General features: G+C 46.4%; 1 protein-coding gene across 1 annotated transcript in view; it reads right to left on the reverse strand.

Moving 5' to 3' along the window:
* LOC126249505 (neural Wiskott-Aldrich syndrome protein-like) overlaps positions 1-20,863 on the reverse strand; it is an 88,259-nt gene extending 67,396 nt beyond the window's left edge. The window contains exon 1 of the mRNA XM_049951157.1: positions 20,836-20,863. Within this exon, the coding sequence (XP_049807114.1) occupies positions 20,836-20,863 (28 nt within the window). The remainder of the gene's footprint in view (positions 1-20,835) is intronic.
* Positions 20,864-24,282: the final 3,419 nt, after the last annotated feature.

The raw sequence follows: 24,282 nt of genomic DNA on the forward strand, positions 1-24,282 counted from the left end.
TGGCATTGGCACTGACCAACTCATGCACGCCGCATGGCAACTTCACCAGGATCAACGAAAGGCCGGATGTATACCTTCCACGCAATAAAGTTAATGTCAAACTTGCTGGTGTTTCGCTGCACACTTCAGCGTGAGTCAACCCTCTCTCCCAAACTACAGCTCTTGGTCGTTCTGGCATATTGCAACCCCTGAGCTCGGGGATGTGGCAACAGTTTATTCAGTTAACGAAAACATACCAATAAACAACGTAAAAAATTCAACAATATAATCTTATTTTCTCTATCTACTACTGTGTCCAGTAGGTCATTGCTTAGCTGTTTAGTAGATTCCCTGAGAATGACAAATTAACAGTGCGGTGGTATAGAGCCAAGCTCGATTTATCTCAGCGAAAACAATGTGAGAACTTAGCATCTTATCTTTCAGGATGAATCTTATTCTACCCCTCATCGTAATAAATTCTCTTAGGGTCACTGAGAATCGCAGGAAACTATAAAATTGGTAAGTTTCTTCAGAAAGATAATTCATATCCTTTGCGAGTTAATACATATTTCAGTGAGACTCTTATAAAATCGAAATTAATTAATCCAAAGCATATGAGGAGCGCGGGAACAAAAACCGATAAATCCGCATTTGCTGTTAATACAGAAAGTAACAAATAGTGATCTCTAACTGGCTCTGAACACTATGGGACTTAACATCTGTGGTCGTCAGTCCCCTAGAACGTAGAACTACTTAAACCTAACTAAACTAAGGACATCAGCATCTCCGGCGGTAATTCGGTTGAATACCGCCCTTACATTGTGCTCTTCTGGCACCAATCGAAGCGTTAGGTGTTGCAGGTTTCAGCCAGCCAACCAGCCCTCCAGCCAGCCGGTCGGCGTGCAGCAGTCCAGCCAGCAGCGGTCCCCGCCAGCAACCAGCAGCGGTCCTCGCCAGCAGCCAGCAGCAGTCCCCGCCAGCAGCCAGCAGCCAGCAGCAATCCCCGCCAGCAGCCAGCTGCGGTCCTCACCAGCACCGTTCCCGGCCAGCAGCCAGCAGCAAGCGGCCAGCAGCGGTCCCCGCAGGAGCCACCAGCGGTCGCAGCCACCAGCGTTCACAGTCGGCAGCCAGCAGTGGTCCTAGCAGCCCCCAGCACCAGCAGGAGCAGCAGGAGCAGCAGCTGCAGCAGCAGGGGCAGCAGCAGCAGCAGCAGGACCAGCGCCACCACCAGCAGCAGCAGCAGCGGAGGTGTCCCCACCGTCCTGCCAGCCAGGTCGCCCACCCTACCAGCAGCAGCAGAGTGGGGCTTCGGCCCCAGTCTCCTTCATCCTTCGTCATTCTCCGTCCCTTTCTACTCTGTGTCTCTCGTCGCCCTGCCCGTCTCTCGTTTGCTTCTTCTCTTGTCCTGTGTTTTTTCCCCCTTCTCATAATGTCGACCCCAACCACCTCTTCTACAGCCACCACCACTGCCATCATATACACCTCCCCCTCCGCCACTGCCACCACTATCACGTGGTGTGCCGCATCAGTCCCCCCTCAGTCCATCCCCCCACTCCTCACTCTCCCGTCTCCCTCCCTATTTGTCACCCCATCCCCGCTCCTCCCTCCTGCTCCTCCTCTGATCCCTTCCCTCCACTCCCTCCCTCTGCTCCTTCCGTTTCTGCGGCCCCCGCTCGGGTGGTCGCCCAGAGGGCTATGGCCCACGCTCCACTCTCCCCTTCGTCTTCATCGTCATCGTCTTCACCGTCGCCTTCGCCATCGCCCTCACCATCTCCGGCGCCGCCTCCAGCACCGGGACCTGCCATTCCCCGCCACCTTCCAGTCGCTCCCATCCCCCACACCTCATCCGTCGCTGTCAAGCGCCCCAGTGGCATCCCTGCCTCCTCTACTGCCAAAAAGGCTCCGCCTCGTGCCCCTTCCCCCACCCATGATGCCATGGATATCTCCCCACCTGTCTCTACCCCCTCCTCCTACCGCTACCTCCTCTCCCGTCCTGATCCCTCCATTCTTGAAGCCCGGAACCTCACCCTCTTCCTTCGCCAGAATTTTCCTGGTGCCCCCATCTCCCTCCTCACTCCTCGCCGTCATTCGGTGCTCATCTCCTCCCCCAGCCCTACCCTCCACACAGACCTCCTTTCCCGCATCCCTGTCACCTGCTTTGGCCCTAATGCCTCCCTCACCCCTGCTCCTTCCCCACCTATCTCCCGCCAACCCCAACCCCCGCGTCGCCCACCGACCCTCACCGCCGTGATCACTCGGCTTAGTCCGACGATCATGGAGGAGGAGGTGTTGGCGGAGCTTCAGGCACATCCCCATCTGGAGGTGCATGCAGTTCGTCGCATACACAACGCCGCCGGCCCCACCCGCCTTATGTGGGTCTTTTCCGAGCACGCCCCCTCCATAGACCGTCTCCAGAAGGAGGGTGCCCTCCTTTTTAACCAACGTTATAAAGTTGACCCCTCCCGTTCCCCTCCTCAATCCCTCCGCTGTCAAAGGTGCTTGCGGTATAATGCACACCCGACATCTGAGTGCCGCGAGGCCCCCACCTGCCTGCACTGTAGGCAAGCCCACTTTTTACGGCAGTGCCCCAATCTCCAGTCCCCCCCCCCCTCCTGTAATACCTGTAACCTCCCTCATCCTACCTACTCCCAGAAATGTAAGGCCTGACCCCCTCCTACCACTCCTGAACTCACCGTTCCTGTCCACCCTTTGGACGCCCCCACCCCACCCGGCAATTCCCTTCGCCCACCCCCTACCGCTGAGGACATCATCAGATTCCTCACCATCGTCCTTCAGAATGTTCATCCTTTTCAGTGCCCGCACACCATCCAACAGATCTCCCTCGCCGCCCGTTCCGTTTTCCAACTCAAAATGTACGCCACCTACTCCAACAAACATGCCCATTTCACCTTCTCCCGTCTTGACACCCTCGTTTAAATCCCTGTCATGGCGCGACAGCACCGTATCCTTTTCAACAACATCTGCTCCCTTCCTGCCAACAAGAACCTCTTCCTGCACACCCTTGCCACCCACTGTGTTGATGCCTTCCTCCTCAATGAAACTTTCCTCCAACCCCACTACACCGTCCACACTTCACCCTACCTCCTCCACCACTCCGATAATCCCCTCCCGATTGCGCGTGGCGGAGTTGCCATTGGCCAACACCGCCAGATCCCCGTTCGGCTCCAACCTCTCCTTCCTGCCCCCACTGAACACCTGATCCTTAGTCTCTTCTTCCCCGGCCTTACCGTTACCTGTGCCACCATCTGTGTCTGCCCTAACGCCCCCATTCCTTTCGACTTCCTCTCCCACATTGACCCTACCTTCTCCTCCTACGTGATCGCCGCTGACCTCAACATCCATAGTCGTTCCGCTGCCCAGTTACAGCGGTGGCATTGGTTCCTCTCCTCCCTTCAAGGCGACCTCATCCCCATCCCCCAGCACACCCGTCCCGAATCCAACTCCACTCCCGATGTTATCCTTTCCTCCCCCAACCTCCTTCGACGCATAACGGTGGATGTCCTGGAGCCTATTTGTAGCGACCATCTCCCTGTCCTCCTTACCGTTTCAGACGGTCGTCGCCCCCGCCCTGACCCTCGTAATGACCCTCCCCCTAAGTACATCCATGACTATTCCCGTGCCAACTGGAATGCCTACCGGGATACCTTTTCCACCCAGGTTGATAGCCACCCCTTCACCTACCACCACCCTGACTATGTAACCAATGCTGCCTCCTTTCTCCAGCAGACCTTGTCTGAGGCCGTGGAGGCCCACGTCCCTACTGTCGCCGTCCACCCCCACAGTCTTACCTTAACCCCACAGGCCGTCCTCCCCCTCCGTGAATCCCGCTGTCTATACCGTGCCGTGCCTTCCTCCGCACGTATGACCCGGACACACTACGACGCCACCGGCAACTCCAGCGACACATTCGTAATTTGCTCGCGGCTAAGAAACGCCGGGACTGGCAACAGACCTGCACCCGTTTAAATGCTACCCTACCTATCAACTCGTCCAAGTTCTGGTCAGCCTTCCGTTGCCTTACCGGAACTAAGCTCTCCCCCTACTATCCTCTTCTCCATGATGATCACCCCTTTCCTGACTCCCTTAGTAAGGCCAATCACTTTGCCTCTTACCTCTCCGATGTCTTTCATATCCCCAATGATCCCCTGTTCGATTACTCCCTCTTCCCGGATGTCCGCGATCGAACTGACACCTCTGTCCCCCCCCTCGCTCCTGGTTTCCAGTACTTGGACAACATTGCACACACGGAACTCAATGCCCCTATCACTACACAGGATCTCATTGCTACACTCCGCACGAAACGCACCACCACTCCTGGGCACGATCGTGTCACCTACTGTCATCTTCATGAAGCTCCTGCCTCCTTCCTCTCCACCCTGGCCAGGCTCTACAACGTAGTCCTGTCCACCGTTTACTATCCTGACCTGTGGAAAACCTCCAGTAATCTGATGTTCCTTAAACCTGGCAAACCGCCGTCCGCTGTCTCCTCCTACCGTCCCATCAGCCTTACCTCGTTCTTGAGCAAGGTCCTGGAATCTATCCTCACCCGCCGCATCCACCAGCATCTCCGCCAGCACCGCCTCCTTCCCGTTACCCAGTGTGGCTTTCGGCCGTCCTTCTCTTCCGACGATCTTCTCCTTCACCTCACTCATCTCCTTTCCGACCAGCTTAATTCCCTTCGCTCCGCAATCTTCCTCTCCCTGGACCTCGAACGAGCTTATGACCGCGTATGGCATTCTGGTCTCCTCGTCAAGCTCCAAACCTTCACCCTTCCCATTAACTACGTCTGTCTGATCGGCTCCTTTCTCTCCCACCGTCCTTCCTACGTCACCATCCATACCACTGACTCCTACACCTTTTTCCCCTCCGCTGGTGTGCCCCAAGGCTCCGTCCTCTCCCCCCTTCTGTACCTTTTGTATACGGCGGACATGCCGCCGCCGTCACCCCCCGTCCACCTCCTCCAGTTTGCCGATGACACCGACTTCCTTGCCCTTGCCCCCACCCTGCAGCGCTCCCAACACCTTCTCCAATCCTATCTTGACCGGTTCACCGCTTGGTGCAACCAGTGGTTGCTCAAGCTCAATCCCTCCAAAACCCAGGCGATCATTGTAGGCAAAACTACCCCTTCCTTCTGCCTCCTTGATTTCCATCTCACCATCTATGGCCGTCCTCCAGCATCCTTCACACCTATAAATCCCTCATCCGCCCTATCCTTTGTTACGCCCATCTGGCCTGGATCTCCGCCCCCCTCCTACCTTTTATAAATCCCTCCAAATCCTTGAACGCCATGCTCTTTGCTTCGCCTATCGCATCCGTCTCCCCTCCCTCACGCGGATCCTGTATGATCTCATCCCCTTCCCCCACCTCCTCCTTTCCCTTGAAAGGATACAGATCCTGTACACCTCCCGCAAACTCGATCCTACTCAGCAGCTTGTCTCACCCATCCTCTCCCACCCCCGCCCGCTGCCACGCCTGTATTCCCATGTCCCACCTGGTCTCCATCTCTCCACCCTCCTCACCCTCTCCCAAGGTGGTTTCCGCCAGCTCCCCCTCCCTGATGATGTCCTCCTCCCCTCCATCTACCCCTCCTATCAACTTTGATTTCCCCCGCCCCCACTTCCTGCGTCCTTTCCTTTAGGCACCCTCCCTCCCTACTCTTTCCTTTTCCCCTGTCCCCTCCCTCCACCCCTCTTCCCCCGGGCTTACCCTCCTCCTTCCCCCTATCTCCCCTGCCCATGGCATCTGCTCTCCCCCTCCCTCTCCCTCTCCCCCCCCCCTCTTCTCTTGGCAGGTCCCCGGACTCGTACACGGTTAGTAAACATTCGTGCGCCGGAGATCAACGCCTCGTGTTCTGTGTGTGCCGTCGTTTTGTGCTTAAGTGGTTCAGTGTTATTCGTTTGGTGCACCTACGTTCACGTATGACACATTTCGTCTCTGTCTGTGTCCAAGTGTCTGACCAATTTTATCTTGGACTCTACGCCCGTGAACGGCACCTTGTATTTTAAAAAGTGTTTGTCTCCGATTATATGTCCACCATGTTTTTTCTCTACATGTCTTCATTTGTATATTTGTGTTTCTCTGCGGCCAAAGAGCGGCGTCGTATGCTGCTGCAGGCCTGCCTGTACTACAGGTTTCAAAATAACAATAAAGAAGAAAAAGGACATCACACACATCTATGCCCAAGGCAGGATTCGAACCTGCGACCGTAGTGGTCACGCAGTTACAGACTGAAGCGCCTAGAACCGCACGGCCACACCGGCAGGCTCTAAATGGCTCCACAAGCTATAAAAAGAAGAAACACACCATAAAACACTTTATGTCGCGTTGTGCTGAAAATTATTTGGTGGCAGGATGTATTATTACTCCCTTATCTTCCCCCTACAGCTCAAACAATCGAATAGAGAAAAAGTGGATGTATCTGGTTTTGTTCCAGCGCTCCTCATATTACAGGCACTCCGTACCCGCCGGCCAGGGTAGCCGAGAGCTCGCAGTTTCGCTTCGAGCGCGGAGCGGGATGGTTCTTGTTTATTTCACTTGCCGCAGCGTCGCTTGTGTGGAGTTTTCCTCGTTGGTGTTGTTCTGTCTGCCGAGTGAGTCGTAGCGCTTCCGCTCCGCCTGTACTGTCTCTTTGTGTTCGTCTACTTGCAGCGGCGTCGGCCGCTGCGCTATGGCCCCCATGATTTCCACGGGTAAAGGTACTGTGAGCTTTACTTTCGATAAAACAACGCGACACGTGCAACCCGGGTCTCTAGAAATCCACGACTGATCAGGTTCACACCGCTTATTTTGATGCAGACGAGTACGTGTTTTACGTGAAATTTAGTGAACCCCTTCAGGTTGAAAGATTACTGTCGCGTGAGGTTCTCAAGTCCCGTTCAAACGTCGCGATAATTCTGTTAGTATGGTGTCACTCGCAGGTGCTGAAATCGAATATACCAAAGTTCGAGTGTTCAATCTCCCTGCGAGAGTTGGTGACAACTTTCTAAAGGATGTATTGACTCCCCATGGCAACGTGGAAAACGTCCATCGTGAACTCTAGTCTACTCAACGCAGATTACAGTGTTATAGTGGAATTCGTTCCATGGAAATGCATGTCAGTCACATTTACAAGTGTGTGATTACCGCGTCCGCCGGCCGAGGTGGTCGAGCGGTTCTAGGCGCTTCAGTCCGGAACCGCGCGACTGCTACGGTCGCTGGTACGAATCCTGCCTCGGGCATGGATGTGTGTGATGTCCTTAGGTTAGTTAGGTTTAAGTAGTTCTAAGTTCTAGGGGACTGATGACCTCAGATGTTAAGTCCCATAGTGCCCAGAGCCATTTGAACCATTACCGCGTCCGTGTCATGTGTACAGGTCAAAAGGGAACCTGCTTCCTATGTAATGAAAATGGACATGTTCGGTCTAATTGTCCGCAGAGGCTTGTTGTATTAAAGCCGTTATTAGTGCAGTGTCGTAAATTGACGGTTGCTGGTCTTGTTCCTTCCACTCACGCCGTCGGCCCTACTTCTGCTTCGGATTATAATGAATACACAGTCAGTTTTGATAACTGTGTCAATGAATTTCCGCCTTTACCTCCGCGACAGGTTCAGAATCCTACTGCCCCCAGGACAGAACCTTTAACGGCGATAAACAAGCGACGTCGCACGCAGGATGGTGATGGTGAAGATTTGGCTGTGACTTCTGCCCCAACCTCCTCCACATCGATTGTGTCCCATGCTCCTCTCGATGCTACGATACATCCCGTCCGTGGTACGGTGAGTGGTGATGAAGTTATCTCCAGCATTCCTCCTGCTCGCGAAGTGGCTCCTACTGAGCTGCCTATGTGTGGAGAGGGAGTGGAGTTCCACCTTTCCCCCCCCCCCCCCCTTCGTTACAGTCTGAGACCATGCAAAGTCCTCCTGTTTCTTCGTCTTTAGCCTTCCGCCTTAGTGACCGGAACTGCATTACATAACATAACCACGTAGCCGAAAGAAACAGCATATGCAACCTGACCGTGCTGTGGCACGTAAGAAATTTAAGAAAAAAGGTTGCAATGACGGGAGTTCTGGTCCCCCAATGTCTGATTCCTCTATGGTTTCTGCAATGGACCTTGACTCTCAGCTGTCTATCTAATTCTTCTCGGAGGTTCTGTACATCCCTGTCCAGCTGTGACCAATGACCCAAGACTACACATTCCTTTCCTTGAACGTTAATCGTGTGGAATCAGAATTGCGATCGGCTTCGCTGCGAAATTTCTTTTACGATTCATGTGCAGACATGGCCACCAGGATAAAAGTTACGTGGGGTTGGCGACAGTAGTGTTGAGTCGTTGGGTGCGATGGTGCTTGAGTTTACCATTGGGGAAACTAAGTTGGCAGAGCGTATGCTAATTTTTCCGTATTGAATCCCGGCAAGAACAGTGATAAAACTCAAAAATGCACTACTTGAGATGAATCAAATTACAGAACTCTGTAAAACGTTTACTGACGTGGTACAAGTGCGCTTTAAATTTGAAGTTGTAATTTTCCCAGTAAATTCCATTATAGTCTATACAGTAGTAGTATGAACATATAATTCTGTAGCCGGTCGTTGTGGCCGAGCGGTTCTAGGTGCTTCAGTCTGGAACCGCACAACCGCTACGATCGCAGGTTCGAATCCTGCCTCAGGCATTGATGTGTGTGATGCTCAAAAATGGTTCAAATGCCTCTGAGCACTAAACATTTGAGGTCATCAGTCCCCTAGACTTAGAACTACTTAAACCTAACTAACCTAAGGACATCACACACATCCATGCCCGAGACATGATTGGAACTTGCGATCGTAGCAGTAGCGCGGTTCCGGACTGAAGCACCTAGAACCGATCGGTCACAGCGGCCGGCCGTAGTTTTCTTACAGGAGGTGTTATTTAGTAATTTCTCCTTACCTGGCTTTCGTATGATCTTTAATGTAGCACCCAAATATTCTACGGTGACCACCTTATTCTTTCACGGAGGCATTCCTATTGCTGAGGTGGAAATGATGGATTCTAGCAGGGGCATAAGTTGTCAACTTTTTAATTTTGCCTTCGTTCTTTTCTATGCCCCTTCTGGCCTGGATTGTTCGCGTTTTTATAAAGAGGATATTGTTTATCTGTGGCGTAAGAGTCCTCCGGGTATTCTGTTGGGTGGTGATTTTAACTGTGTATTACGTCCAGCAGATCAATCTCCTAATTTTAGTTTCTCTCTTGAATAACATGAATTGGTCCGCTCCTTACGCCTAAAAGACGCCTGGATATGTAAATACTCGACAGTAGTTAAATTTACCCACTTTACTGCGACTTCTAGTAGCAGGTTAGATAGGTTTTACTTATCAGACTGCCTGAGCGATAGTATTTTTAATGTTGAAGTCATCCGGGCTCCCTTTACGGATCACTGTGCTGCGGCCACAACTCCCAATCTTGAACGGCAACCAGAGAGATTGTTTCACCCTCCGTGGATGTTAAACGTCCCTCACCTAGATGACCCTTCTCTCGATGACTTGATGCGAATCGAGTGGTAGCGTACTCTACGTTCCGCTGGAATATACTCTTCCACCCTTGAGTGGTGGACACAGCTAGCAAAACCGAGGCTCAGGCTAACTTTGATACTTTTTTGTGCTGCCAAAGAGCGAGAATTTTGCAGAACTTAAGAATATTACTATCCATCCTGCATGAACTTTATGCTGCTTCGGATCACTCCACTCAGCGAATAACGGATGTAGGGCGTGTAAAAGCAAAACTGTTGACCTTTAAGAGAATACGAATGGAAGATTTGAAAGTCCGATCGAAGCCGCATTCATTGATGACGGAAGACTGACTTCCTTATATCATTTGCTTCGGTATCAGACCTGCCGCCGACGCGCTTGTATTAATTCTGTGACGGCAAATGATGGACGTATCGCAACGTCGCTAGCTGCTATAGTGCGTATCTTACACCAGTACTACTGTACTACGCAGACATCTACGATATCGATTAGTGCAATGAGACCTTTTACGACCCACATGTCAGCATCTTGGATACGACAGTTACACCTGAACATAGTGCAATGCTCTTAGTTGCCTTTCAGTCTGAGGAAGCTTACAAACTTCTTGTATGATTGCCTTCTCAAAAGTCCCTGGGTCCAGATGGACTTCTCAAGGAATTTTAAGTGCGCCTTTGGCCGTTGTTGGGTGTGACCTTTACCTCCCATTTGAATGAAGTGTTACAGGGTAGAGTAGTGCCGACCTCGTTCAAAGTGGTAAAAATTGTTTTAATCCCGAAGCGCACTGGACCGGCTGCCCCTGATAGCTTTCGACCACTTACTTTGTTAAACTTTGACTATAAGACTGTGGCGAGTTCAGTTAATAGTAGGATGTCGGCTCTGATGGAGACGATTGTTACAAAACGTCAAAGCTGCGTACCTGGTCGTACCATTCTTACTCCTATAGTCGAATGTCATTACGTGGTTTCGGTTGCTCCTGTAACGTAAGTCTCTTGTGCTCTTGCTTTTCTAGATCTCGATAAGGCTTTTGATCATATTAATCACGACTTTCTGCTTCGAATTCTGGAGGCCGTTGGTTTCACTGTTGCTACACGGCGAGTTCTCTAAAATCTGTTTACAGGTATTTCGGCTTCGTTGGTTGTTAATGGCTAACTGACGCCCCCCAATAAATATCCGTAGGGGAGTGCCTCAAGGAAGCCCGCTGTCAATGACTTTGTTGGTATTGTCTCTGGAGCCCCTAGTTCGGATGCTAGCATCACGGCTGACAAGATGGATACTTTCCGGCGGGACTACCGCTGTTCGTCCATACGCTAATGACGTGATGGTTCTACTTCGCAATCCTGCTGAGATACCTCGACTGAAGGCTGTAATCGATGATTTTTGACGGAGTTCAGGTGCAAAACTTAATGAGTGTAAATGCAAGCTTCTTACCTTAGGGGGTTTTGATGACGAGGTTGTTCCATGGGCTTCTGCGGTGGATCGGCATACGTCTCTCGGTATCATCAGCGATCGTTGTCCACTCAAAATGGCGGCCCTCAACTGGAAGTCTGTAACGGAAAAAATTCAGGGAGCGATACTAGAGCATGAAAGGCGTTCTCTTACTCTGCTCCAGAAGTCCGAATACTGGATACATATGTCTTCTGCAAAGATTTTACGTGGTGCAAGTTTATCCGCTTCCCTCGATGTTGGCGAAGAAACAACAATTGTCTGGTCGTTTCTTATGGAAAAGACATATATTTCGCTTATGGTATGAGGTGATCACGAAGCCTCGTTCCTTTGGGGGGCTGGATCTGACTGATATATGAAGGAAGACGCAGATGCTATATGTATGTCGTACTGTTTTGACGATGACTCAAGTAACTTACACATTCACGCCTCATCTATTTCTCTGTGTCCGTCCTGCTAGACTTGAACCCCCTATTGATGTTGGTCGCATAACTTACAAGTTAAAACACATTCGTGACTTCTATCTTGCGGTGAGCTATTTAGAGGTTGACATCTTATGACCTGTCCTCACCATGAAATTCCTAAAGACTCGTTGGGAAGCAGTCCCTTGCCCGAACTTCGTGGAAGGAGAATCGCCGCAAACACCATTGACAACAGTTTGGTTCAATATCAGTCTTCCGATTTTGCAGATGAGCGTTATGTCCTCGTGGTATAAGGTAGTACTGGGCTTAGTGACACGGATTTATGTACTCGTTGTACGTCTCCAGATTAGATACGACATCGCTTTACTTGTGGAGGTCATATGGCAAAATAGTCTTGGATCAGGACACAATTGTCTTTCCTTACTCGATCTTCTGAGGCTGCGTACACTACGGACATCATATTGCTCCCAGATTCTTCTTCCATTCCACGGTCGAAAACCCATACCGTTATGTGGTTGCTGGGACATTTCGACCATCATCTTGTAGAAGGCGAGGGGGATGATCACATGAAATTCGTGCAGTACATGATCGCTGCCTATTGGGCATGCTTGCGAATGCCGCGATATTGAGACCTCTTCACTAACATGGTGAATCTTGTTTTCCGTCGGCAAGGTGTTGGTTAATTTAATTTTTCTGGTAAGTGATTTTCTTTGTTATGTATGTTCCCATCGGATTTGCTTCAGCTTGTCCTCTCCTGGTTTCCCTGTCCGTTTTGTTGTGTGTTTTGACTCAGCATCGCTCCAGTTCCATTGCAAATGTGTATAGGTGAAGTATAGATACACATGAGCGTATACAGTCCTTGCAGTCAACGTGGGATTTTTCTTGTTTCGCTATTTCGAATATAATCTTGTTTCGTTTTCCTTCTACTTTTAGTTTCTATTACAAACTATTAAAATATATAAAAACCACAAAATTAAAAAAATTAAAAAAATTACTAAAAACCATACAAAAATAATGGTGACCTTGGTGGTGGTTTCTCTGCTACGTTCTCATTTTTTTCGTCTCTCCTTTTATTAATTATTCTACTATCATAATTAATTTTTTCTCCCATTAGTAACTTATATTACATGATGATTTGACTATGGTCTACTGATGTGTCATGATAGTACCAAGTCATTCTGATAATAGGAAAATGAGCGCTAATGCGCTGCTTCCTGGACTCGGGTAGGAGCTCCGGCGGATTAACGACGAGGGCCGGTATTCCTGCCAGCCTGGATGTGGTTTTTAAGCGGTTTTTCACATCCCACTAGGTGTATACCGAGTTGGCCCCCACGTTCCGCCTCAGTTACACGTCTCGCAGACATTTGAAACACGTTCGCACTATTTCATGGCTTACTCTACACTCAGACAGCTTGGGTGCACTAATTACGTCCCGGGGGGTTCGGGGTGGCGACAGGAAGGGCATCCGGCCACCCTCTGACAGTATCATCGCAAAATCCCTAGTAAAAAGGCTGACCCCGCGTTGAAGCGGGACAAAGGCCCAAAGAAAATGATGGTCATATGACAAGCACTCCGTAATAGTTGAGCAACTGAACTCTTTTGCTTATATTCAACAATTCTACCTAATATTTGTCTGTCACAAAACTGTATTGCGTTCAGTTCCATGTCACTAAGACCAAACGGCAAAAATGCAGTAAAACCTGTAATAACGTATCTTACTTAGTACAGAGCTTTGCTACATACAGTCTTAATTGTTTATACCTTAACAACTGCTATTCGTTTGACTCGACAGCTAAAGTTCCCATAGGGCTAATAGCCCCTCCACAGTTTATTCGCTACTACTTGGCACAGATTGCCACAATCTTAACGAAGTCTACTGTTCAGAAGATCATCACTTTACTTGTTTTCTGCTTTGTAACAATACAACTCATTTTCCACTGCAGTAGTTACTAATCCTTTACGCTAAAACTTATTCTACATCATGGCGCACTCATATGACGGTGATAAAATGGCGTAAGGACCTTCTTCTGTCATTTTGACGGGCAGGATGCATCTCTATTAGAATTAAATCTGTCCGCCTCATAGATGTTTACACATAAAATACAAATAACAAAGCAGACTAGTACTACAGAGTTCCTCATACCCATATACACATTATTTCTCGTATTTCCATGCTCTACTATAAACCTGACAATGTGTTTTCTTTTTACAGAAAAAACTTAGTGCCTAGACCTTAGGGCACGGGGGCGCCTATTTCTTAAGGCGCTGCGAGGACGTGCGATCAGTGGCTTGTCTTTCTTAGGTGGTACGTCTGGTGGCAGCGCAGCTGGACCGTGGTACGGCTTAAGCCAGTCAAAATGCACTATCATTGTAATAAGGTAACTTAATTTCCACGTTTACCGAAAATTTTATCCGTAAAACAGGGTAGAGGCCCTCATACAGAGGAGTTAACGTTTTAGTTCTTCCCTTTCTTAGTAGTGGATTTAGAAACAGCACATGATTACCGAGTTTATACTGCGGAAGCGTAGCCCTTCTACTTACTACGCTGTAACTTTCTTTGGGCAGCTTTGGTATTGCTCCGTTTCCAAATTTATTTAAGACGGTGGGCAATCCTTTTACTTCACTCATATTTACTCCAGATGGGTTTTATGAAGTTCAAGAAAAGGGTTCAGATGGCTCCGAGCACTTTGGGACATAACATCTGAGGTAATCAGTCCCCTGGAACTTAGAACTACTTAAACCTAACTAACCTAAGGACATCACACACATCCGTGCCCGAGGCAGGATTCGAACCTGCGACCGTAGCGGCCGCGCGGTTCCAGACTGTAGCGCCTTTAACCGCTTGGCCACCACGGCCGGCTGCAGCAGTATATTGTACGCCCTTCTGCTCAAGAGTCAAGGAAGTGCGATCCAAATGCCGATTAGATTTCTGCCTAGTATTATCTGAGTAAAAGCTGATAATTCTTGAAAATAAGCGATTGTCATTAACAGGAAACGACAGTAAAGAATATATAGATATTGAGAGGCCAGTGTCAAAATACCCAGACTAATGAACAGGTGTCGACAAGAGGTTCGCCAACTTACACCACTTATTGCCCGAACCACCCGTTTCTGAGACAAAAATATCCTTTGAGAATCGGAAGAGTTACCCCTAAATATAATACAATACGTCATAAGGGAATGAAAATAAGCAAAGTAGACTACTTTTCTCGTCGAACTATCACTTACTTTAAATACCCTTCGAATAGTAAAAATGGCAGCCTTAAATCCTTGAGCAAGATGCTGAACGTGGACTTTCAATGACAGTTTGCTATCTATCTGAACACCTAGAAATTTTAACTGTTCAGTTTCATGAATCGTATGCCAGTTCCGTGAAATTAAAACGTCTGGTTTTGTAGAATCGTGTGTGAGAAACTGTAAAAACTGAGTCTTATTTTCTACAAGCCATGAACTTATGTCTTCACCTGCACCATTAGAAATAGCGCCAACGTTGCACACAACAACTTTTACTAACATGCCAGTGTCATCAGCAAACAGAAATATTTTAGAAAGGGCATTTCATTTATATAAAACATGATTTGCATGTTAAATCAGCCACAGCGACCTCAGAGAATCTTGGTCCTCGCAGATCAGAGATAGAAAAGATTAATATGACTTTAGTAAACTGCAGGATCATCCAAGGAAAGGTTTCAGAATTAGTCTCGCTTATTGAAGGTTATAATGCACAGATAGTGATGGGAACAGGAAGCTGGTTGAAGCCAGACGTCAATGACAGCGAAATCCTAGGTTCAGACTGGAATGTTTCTCGTAAGGATAGGTTAGTCACCAGTGGTGGTGGCATGTTTATTGTAGTAAAAAATTCTATAAAATCTAGTGAGGTTATCACAGTTCCCGAATGTGAATTAATCTGGGAGAAATTGAGTAGCAAATGACGGTCAGAAATGGTGATCGGATGCTTTTATAGACGTTCTGTGTCAGTACCTGTAGTTGTAGTGCGCTTCAGACAGAGCGTGCAGAACATCATTAGTAATTTTCCTGATCATGCCGTTGTAATAGGGTGTGATTTCAACTTGCCAGGTATAGATTCGGAGTGATATGCCACCAAAACTGGTGCAAGAGACAGGGAATGGTGTGGCAATGTTCTGGATGTCTTGTCCGAAAATTACCTTGAGCAGTAATTAGAGAACCAACTTGTGAGAGTAACGTTTTAGGTCTCCTGTCAAAAAATAGACCTGAACTTATCGAATGTGTTAACGTGCAGGAACGTATCAGTGATCATAAGGCTGTGACAGCATCTATGATGACGGGTCCTAGAAGGAATTTTAAGAAAGATAGGAAGATAGATTTGCTCAGCAAGGGTGACAGGATACAAATATTCGGTGATGATGTCGGAGATGTGGAGAAAAAAATTGAAGAAATTCAAATGCATCGTTCAGTATGCCCTATACAAGCATGTTCCGAGTAAGCTTTTAAGGGATAGGAAATATCCACCATGGTTCAATAGCCGTGTTAGAAAAGAGCTACGTAAGCAAGGATCACTTCATCTCAGATTCAAGAGCAGTAAATACCTAGGTGGCAAACAGAAGCTCAACGTAAGGAGAGCAATGAGAGAAGCGTTCAGTGATTTCGAAAGTAAGACGTAGTCAACCAACCTGAGTAAAAACCCTAAGAGATTTTTGTCGTATGTAAAATCAGTAAGTGGATCAAACTCATCTATTCATTCTCTCAGCGATCACACCGCCACCGAAACGGAAGACAACAGAGAGAAGGCCGAAATACTGAATTCGGTCTTCCGAAGTTGCTTCACCGCGGAAGTTCGTAACACTGGCCCTCCTTTCAATCGTCTTGCGAACGTCGAAATGGCAGATATTGAGATAACCAATCGCGGAATTGAAAAACAGCTACAATCGCTTAGTAGTGGAAAGGCTTCAGGACCGGATGAGATACCTATAAGATTCTGTAAAGATTACGCTAAAAAACTTGCTCCCCTTCTAGCAGAAATTTATCGTAGATCGCTTGGGCAACGAAAGGTACCTAACGACTGGAGAAAAGAGCAAGTCAAAAAAATGGTTCAAATGGTTCTGAGCACTATGGGACTCAACTGCTGAGGTCATTAGTCCCCTAGAACTTAGAACTAGTTAAACCTAACTAACCTAAGGACATCACAAACATCCATGCCCTAGGCAGGATTCGAACGTGCGACCGTAGCGGTCTTGCGGTTCCAGACTGCAGCGCCTTTAACCGCACGGCCACTTCGGCCGGCTAGAGCAAGTCATTCCCGTTTTTAAGAAAGGCCGTAAGACAGATCCACACAATTATTAAACTACATCGTTGACGTCGAACTGTTGTAGAATTATGGAACATGTTTTATGCTAAAGAATTATGACATTCTTGTAAAATGAACATCTCCTCTATAAAAATCAACATGAATTCCGCAGACAGAGATCCCGTGAAACTCAGCGCGCTCTGTTCCTCCATGAGATCCACAGCGCATTTGAGAACGGCGCTCAGGTTGATGCCGTGTTCCTTGATTTCAGTAAGGCATTTGACACCGTCCCGCAATGCCCTTTAATGAAAAAATACGAGCTTACGTAGTCTCGGAGCAGACTTGCGATTGGATTCAAGACTTTCTTGCAGTTAGAACTCAACGCATAGCTTTTAACGGAACTAAATCGACAGATGTAAAGGTAATATACGGAGACCCACGGGGAACTGTGGTATGACCGTTGCTGTTCACAATATATATAAATGATCTAGTAGACAAGGTCGGATGCTCTTTAAAGCTATTCGCAGATGATGCAGTAGTTTATACCAAAGTAGCAACGCCAGAAGATATTAAGAATTTGCAGAATGAGCTGCAGAGAATTGATGAATGTTACAGGCTCTGGCAGTTGATTCTGAACGTAAATAAATTTAAAATATTGCGCATACTTAGGAAAAGAAATCCACTACTGTACAGCTACACTATTGATGACATACATCTGGAGACAGCGTCTACCGTAAAATATCTAGGAATAACTATCCAGAGCGACCTTAAGTGGAATGGCCATATAAAACAGATAGTGGGGGCAAATCAGACACAAGTCTCAGATTCATCAGAAGAATCTTAAGGAAATATAACTCATCCACAAAAGACGTCGCTTATAAGCAACTTCCTCCGTACAGCCCGGATCTTTCAGAGTGGGACTGTCACATCTTTGGCGACCGGAAGAAAGAAAATTGTGGACATAGGTTTTAGTCGGACGAGAAAGTGCAAGAATGGGCGTGATTGTGGATCCATCAACGAAAAATAAATGATTGTCTCGTCTCCCAGTGGGATAAACGTCGAAATACATGTGGTGATTACTTTTTAATGGAGCTATTCCATCGTCACGTTGTGAAGGGTGTTCGGTTTCATTTGACTGCCCCTCATACATTCAGAAATTAACTCGACTCCTGTTGTGGCGGCAATCACTTAATCTCGATTAGAGTGTCAGATAATGAAACCAGCAAATCTAGCGAAGTTTTTCCACCGGACTTCGACCTTTTGTTTGAGTAGTATTTTGAATCTCTTTGAAAGACCTGCTCTCTTACGCTATGCCACTAGCGCTTTTCACGAAATTTTTTGTCAGTCTCACATGAGTTAGTTCTGCCTGCGATGCTACATCTGTGCCTTCAAAGTATGTTTGGGCAAACAGCGAAGACAATGAAAGATGCAAGAAGTCTAGTGATGTCTTCAAAAGGTGTCACTATACTGAGTGGCCAGAGTATGTCTGAAACCCTTACAGGGATGATCTAGGGCTGGTTGTACTGAGACATAAATATCAGGAAAAAAACTCGATACCGTGTCCCGTTTTCCGATTTATTTACGACTGAAGTTAGCCAATCGGAGCGTCGCCCACGCAAATTCGAGTTTTGGCTAAGCAAAAGCGGCACTCGTTGGGCAAAACAGCCCCTGGCAGGCCATTTAAATGTGGCTAACTTCAGTGCTACATAACTCTGAAATGGCTCAACATATCGAATTTTTTCTTAACATTTGTGTCTCAGTACGATCTGTCCTGCAACATTCCTACAAGAGACTCAGACATTTTCTGACCACCCTGTATTTTAATCTTGATCTGTTACGAGAGATGCCGAATTCATTAAGTGTTCAAAAATTTGCGAGGACTGGAGACGGCGAACAAGCCCCGACACTACGTTAGCTGCTGTTCCTTCTTCTTCTTCGGAAAATGAGGTTGTAAACGGTACCCTCTTCTCCATATACCACGATTCACTAACAGTGGATGATGTCACTGTAGTGTAGCTTAAGGCACATGCATTAGCCACGCACATAGCATTTTCCAAAGAAGCTCTTTTATCAATAATACTAGCTATAATTCGGGGAAACAAAACCATTTTAAGAGCGTCTGTAATCGAAGTTATGAGGCGTAGCGCCATATAACGATCCTGCCTTGGAGGCGGTTAAGTGGGAGATGTATCTCAGAACTGGATAGTGACAGATGGTGACGCGAGACTGGACGCGCACGTAGTTTATGTATCAGCCGATAGATGACAGTATTGGATAGGGGGAAAGTTATTTTAGTTTCGATGGTGCCCACTAGAGTGCACTAAGGTAATAGAATGTTTTTCATAAACTATTCTAGTATTTTGATAAAGTATTATTATGTCTTTTTGTGTATGTAAAATGTTATAAATGTGCTTTAGCAGTATGAATGATTCGTGTGGATTAAAGCTAATATGAAGATACTTGTTTGAGTTACGTAGTAGGATTTAGTGTGGGAACATATCGAAGAAGTATGGATATGGAAAAGGGGGATTTTTGTAGAACGGATTTGTTAAGTAAGTTTATGGCAAAGGGGAAGTTAATTCAGGTATAAATAACAATAGTAAATAACTTCATGCATAAGCAAAACTTCAGCGTATTAGATAATTACGTCGGTAAAAAGTGCAGTCATTAGATTTACTATTTTGCGATTGGTTATTGATAAAAAGCGCGGATTGACGCGGGAGAATATTGTTGCGCTATTGGCTGTTGAGTAATCTGACCAATGGTAAAGCAATATTCTTCGCGCGCTTTTCTCGGCTGATAGAGAAGACTTAGAGTATGCTAAAGAAGAGTCGAAGCCTGGCCATGAACGAGATCGGACGTGTGCAGTAATAGTTCCGATGGAAATAAGTTGCCGGATCTAGCAGTGTTTCATACATCAAAAGTGTTGGAAAGTGACGGCATAATTATTCCGATGTGTGTGTAGAAATTTCGGAATTTTTAAGTGAATTTTGTAACCAGAAAAGACATATATTCCGCGTGGCGTATTGAGCAGGTCGGTGGCTAAAAACTGTGACTGCATTTGGTACCGACAGACTTAATATTTGGCACGCATTATCGATTTAAAACAATCAGTGTTTTGTAGCTATTACGTTTTCGGGAAGTGCAACACCATAAACCGGCTAACGTGAGTGAAAGGGATTGTGAGTGACTGTGTTAAGACTAGCACGGGCTTGGCAGTGATACTTCGTCACCTAAGTTTCAGAATATATTAATTGAGGACAAAATTTCCAACCTTTCATTTCGTGTTTCTCCCGAAACGTAGATTAGTCACTTTAATTACAGTCTGGTTCACGTCGAAGTACAGTAGGTTTCAATCGGCTTTCCTACTGATGATCTGTTGAGACAATGTTCACAGGTAGGTGCAGGTCCGTCGTAAAGGGACGGAAAGAACCGCGCCGCCGCAGTTACTCGACCCTTAATCGCTGTCAAATGTGATAGTACATCCTCCACGCCAATTTAAGAACACACTTGTGCCCCTACTGATGTGGGTGCTTCGGCTACCTTTTTGAAACCTGAGAAATGACCCATATTGAACAGCCTAAGACCTTCGCAGCATACGAATGCCACAGACTCACTAATAGTGATCTTTTAATATGCGATACTTCATTATCTACGCAGTATCCAAGTAAAGTAACACTTTCTTTCAATGCCGTAATGTAATATGTTAAGGACGAACGGTGATAAAATGGAGATTTATGTGGATTTGAAATAACGAAGAAGAGATTAGAAGTTCATTTTTACATAGAAGTCTTTTTGATAAGGCTATTGACTTGTCATTTAGTCTGTTGCTTGTTTAATTACTTTCAGGGTTTCGTCACAACTACAACTGCGTTTTCATGTTACTGGGATACTTATTTGTAAACTGCGCCGACTTGTCACAATGGACGCAAATTTTAATATGGTAAGAAGTTAAATGTACATGTTACACAAAACTCGTAACTGGTGACACACTCCTGCATGTTTCGCTAAGGAAGTAAGTCGAGGAGGAGGAAGCGTCCACCGCGTTACTGTTCTCAGACTCGTCATACTCGTGGAGCAGTAGGGCGAAGGGGAGAGGTCAGTGTAGCAGTGAAGGCACTGCGGAAATTAGATTTCTAACGTAACCATCAACACGGGACTCGCACACATTCCGTTTCTGATCTTTGTTAGGTAGAGATCGTAACGGTTACGTTAAGAGATCTTACCTGGCCGGTGAAGGACGCTGAGCGACATCGCGGCAGAAGTTGCAGGCCAACCATTATGCAAATACAGCAAAGTCCGTCAGCAGGATAATACAAGCCTTCCACCGAGTAATCCAGTACAAAAACAAAGTACACTGTGACGTCGCCAGCAGTGGATAATATGGCACACAATGCTTCATCAGTGGAATGATATGTCTGCTGTACATTGCAGCAGACTTTCGAGGCCGCTTGATGACAGAGGGTTCGGCTATAGCACCTGGCTTCTGCGACAGCCACTAGTGTTGCATTTGGCTATTGTGTAGTTCTAATTCCCATCAATACATTCTCTGCTGGTCATACCCATACCCGTCGGTACGAGAAATATCTGTGCGTCTTCATCGCTTCCGGATGACGATTCAGTAGTCGGTACCTGTGTAGGTTCCTGCATATGCTCAGTCCGCAGTTCGTGGTCGTGCGGTAGCGTTCTCGCTTCCCGCGCCCGGGTTCCCGGGTTCGATTTCCGGCGGGGTCAGGGATTTTCTCTGCTTCGTGATGACTGGGTGTTGTGTGATGTCCTTAGGTTAGTTAGGTTTAAGTAGTTCTAACAAGGGAACCTCCCCATCGCACCCCCCTCAGATTTAGTTATAAGTTGGCACAGTGGATAGGCCTTGAAAAACTGAACACAGATCAATTGAGAAAACAGGAAGAAGTTGTGTGGAACTATGAAAAAATAAGCAAAATATACAAACTGAGTAGTCCATGGGCAAGATAGGCAACATCAAGGACATCATGAGCTCAGGAGCGCCGTGGTCCCGTGGTAACGTGAGCAGCTGCGGAACGAGAGGTCCTTGGTTCAAATCTCCTACCGAGTGGAAAGTTTAATTTTTTATTTTCAGTTTATGTGACATGTTTTCATCACTTTTTTGGGAGCGATTATCACATCCACAAGAAAAACTAAATCGGGCAAGGTAGAAGAGTCTTTTTACCCACTTGCAAAGTGTACAAGTTAGGTGGGTCGACAACATATTCCTGTCATGTGATGCACATGCCGTCACCATTGTCGTATAGAATATATCAGCTTTGTTTTCCTGTGGAGGAATCGGTTGACCTATGACCTTGCGATCAAATGTTTTCGGTTCCCATTGGAGAGGCACGTCCTTTCGTCTACTAATCGCACGGTTTTGCGATGGGGTCTCAAAACACAGACACTAAACATATTACAGTGAACAGAGACGTCAATGAACGAACGGACAGATCATAACTATGCAAAAATAAAGAAAGTAAACTTTTCACTCGAGGGAAGACTTGAACCAAGGACATCTCGTTCTGCAGCTGCTCACGCTGCCACGGGACCACGGCGCTCCTGAGCTCACACTATCCATGATGATGCATATCTTGCCCATGGACTACTCAGTTTGTATATTTTGCTTATTTTTTCAGAGTTCCACAGAACGTCTTCCTGTTTCCTCAATTGATTTGTGCTCAGTTTTTCAAGGCCTATCCACTGTGCCAACTTATAACTAAATCTGAGGGGGGGTGCGATGGGGAGGTTCCCTTGTAAGTTGTAGGGGACTGACGACCAAAGCTGTTAAGTCCCATAGTGCTCAGAGCCATTTGGACCATTTGAAGATGCTCAAATTAGATAATTTTGCTGCTCAGAAACGTAACGATTGAGTTTCATAAGGTATTACATTTCTAAACACTCTCCAAATTACACAAATTTTATAGAAAAATCACTGCTTTCGACTTAAACAATAAAACTGTCTTCATATGGATTGACAAATTTAGTGACTCAGTGAGCTATGCACATATTTTATAGTGGTTTCATTCAAATATAACAACAAATTTACAGTTACCAGTCACTGTTTATTTACTTTCATAACACGTTTCGAACAGCTAAACATCCACCATCAGGTGGATTTTTGTGAATTTATATGACACATATGCATTGCGTTATGGCTTTGGACTAATGTGTTGCACTGAATTGTAGGGGAAACCAAACACTCTTTCAGACCATGGATCATACGTTTGTGGATGTCTTTGACTAAAGAATTAACGAAAATGTAGACATGAAAGTTAAATGTGCAAAAGAAAACATCTTCAGCGGTCACAAGCTCCGTTCTTTGTCTTGATAGATCACATTGATCATTAAACTTTGTAATCACTGAGGGAATAAAGATGCTCTTCGCTTTTGGGAGGACGTAGTACGGCCAAAAACAAGAAAAAATCTCCCGCTAAACATGGGCTCGAAAATGCATACCTTGATAGCTATCTCGCAGGCTCGAATCCTGCCTCGGGCATGGGTGTGTGTGATGTCCTTAGGTTAGTTAGGTTTACGTAGTTCTAAGTTCTAGGGGACTTATGACCTAAGATGTTGAGTCCCATAGTGCTCAGAGCCATTTTTCTTGATAGCTATCAACACTTGTTCATTAGAAGAGATGTTTTTCGCAGTAGTGAAGATGAACCAGTGCTCATAGCTCTTAAGGTATACACTTTAGAGTATATGTTTACTGGACAATTTATTTTTTGTTTTAGTCCGTACTATCACTTCTCAGAATATGGAAAGCAAAGAGCCTGCCATAGAAGAGATTTGCTTCATAGTATCGAAAATTAATATGCGCTCACAGCTCGTAAGGTATGCACCTTAGAACCCATATTTACTAGAATTTCTTGCTTCGAATGATAGTTCCTGTCATTCCCCTGAATACTGACAATTTCTCCTGGGGCACACTGTATAGCAAAACAAGAAACACTCTTTCACAGTGTGAAGATTATGTAGAGAAGCAGAAACATTATTTTGAAGCGAGTCTTCAAGCACTGGGGAGATCTGTGGTTGCAGAGATGAGTAGAAATGTAATCCTAAATATCTCCAGTGGTCGCAGAAACTTTCCTGTTAAGCATATATAGCTTATTATTTTGTTGTCAAAGCTGTTGTGCTGTGCATGGTTGATTCCTAATAGGTAACAGGGAGATGTGGTTCTGCCTTGAAGAAACTCAATTTTTCTTCCTTTAATAGCCCTGGAGATACTAGAAGACATCGGATAGATTATATAATGGTAAGACAGAGATTTAGGAACCAGGTTTTAAACTGTAACACATTTCCAGGGGCAGATGTGGACTCTGACCACAATCTATTGGTTATGAACTGTAGATCAAAACTGAAGAAACTGCAAAACGGTGGGAACTTAAGGAGATGGGACCTGGATAAACTGAAAGAACCAGAGGTTGTACAGGGTTTCAGGGAGAGCATAAGGGAACAATTGACAGGAATGGGGGAAAGAAATACAGTAGAAGAAGAATGGGTAGCTTTGAGGGATGAAATAGTGAAGGCAGCAGAAGATCAAATACGTAAAAAGACGAGGGCTAGTAGAAACCCTTGGGTAACAGAAGAAATATTGAATTTAATTGATGAAAGGAGAAAATATAAAAATACATTTAATGAAGCAGGCAAAAGGGAATACAAACATTTCA

This window comes from Schistocerca nitens, chromosome 3 (genome assembly GCF_023898315.1).
Source record: "Schistocerca nitens isolate TAMUIC-IGC-003100 chromosome 3, iqSchNite1.1, whole genome shotgun sequence".
NCBI lineage: Eukaryota > Metazoa > Arthropoda > Insecta > Orthoptera > Acrididae > Schistocerca > Schistocerca nitens.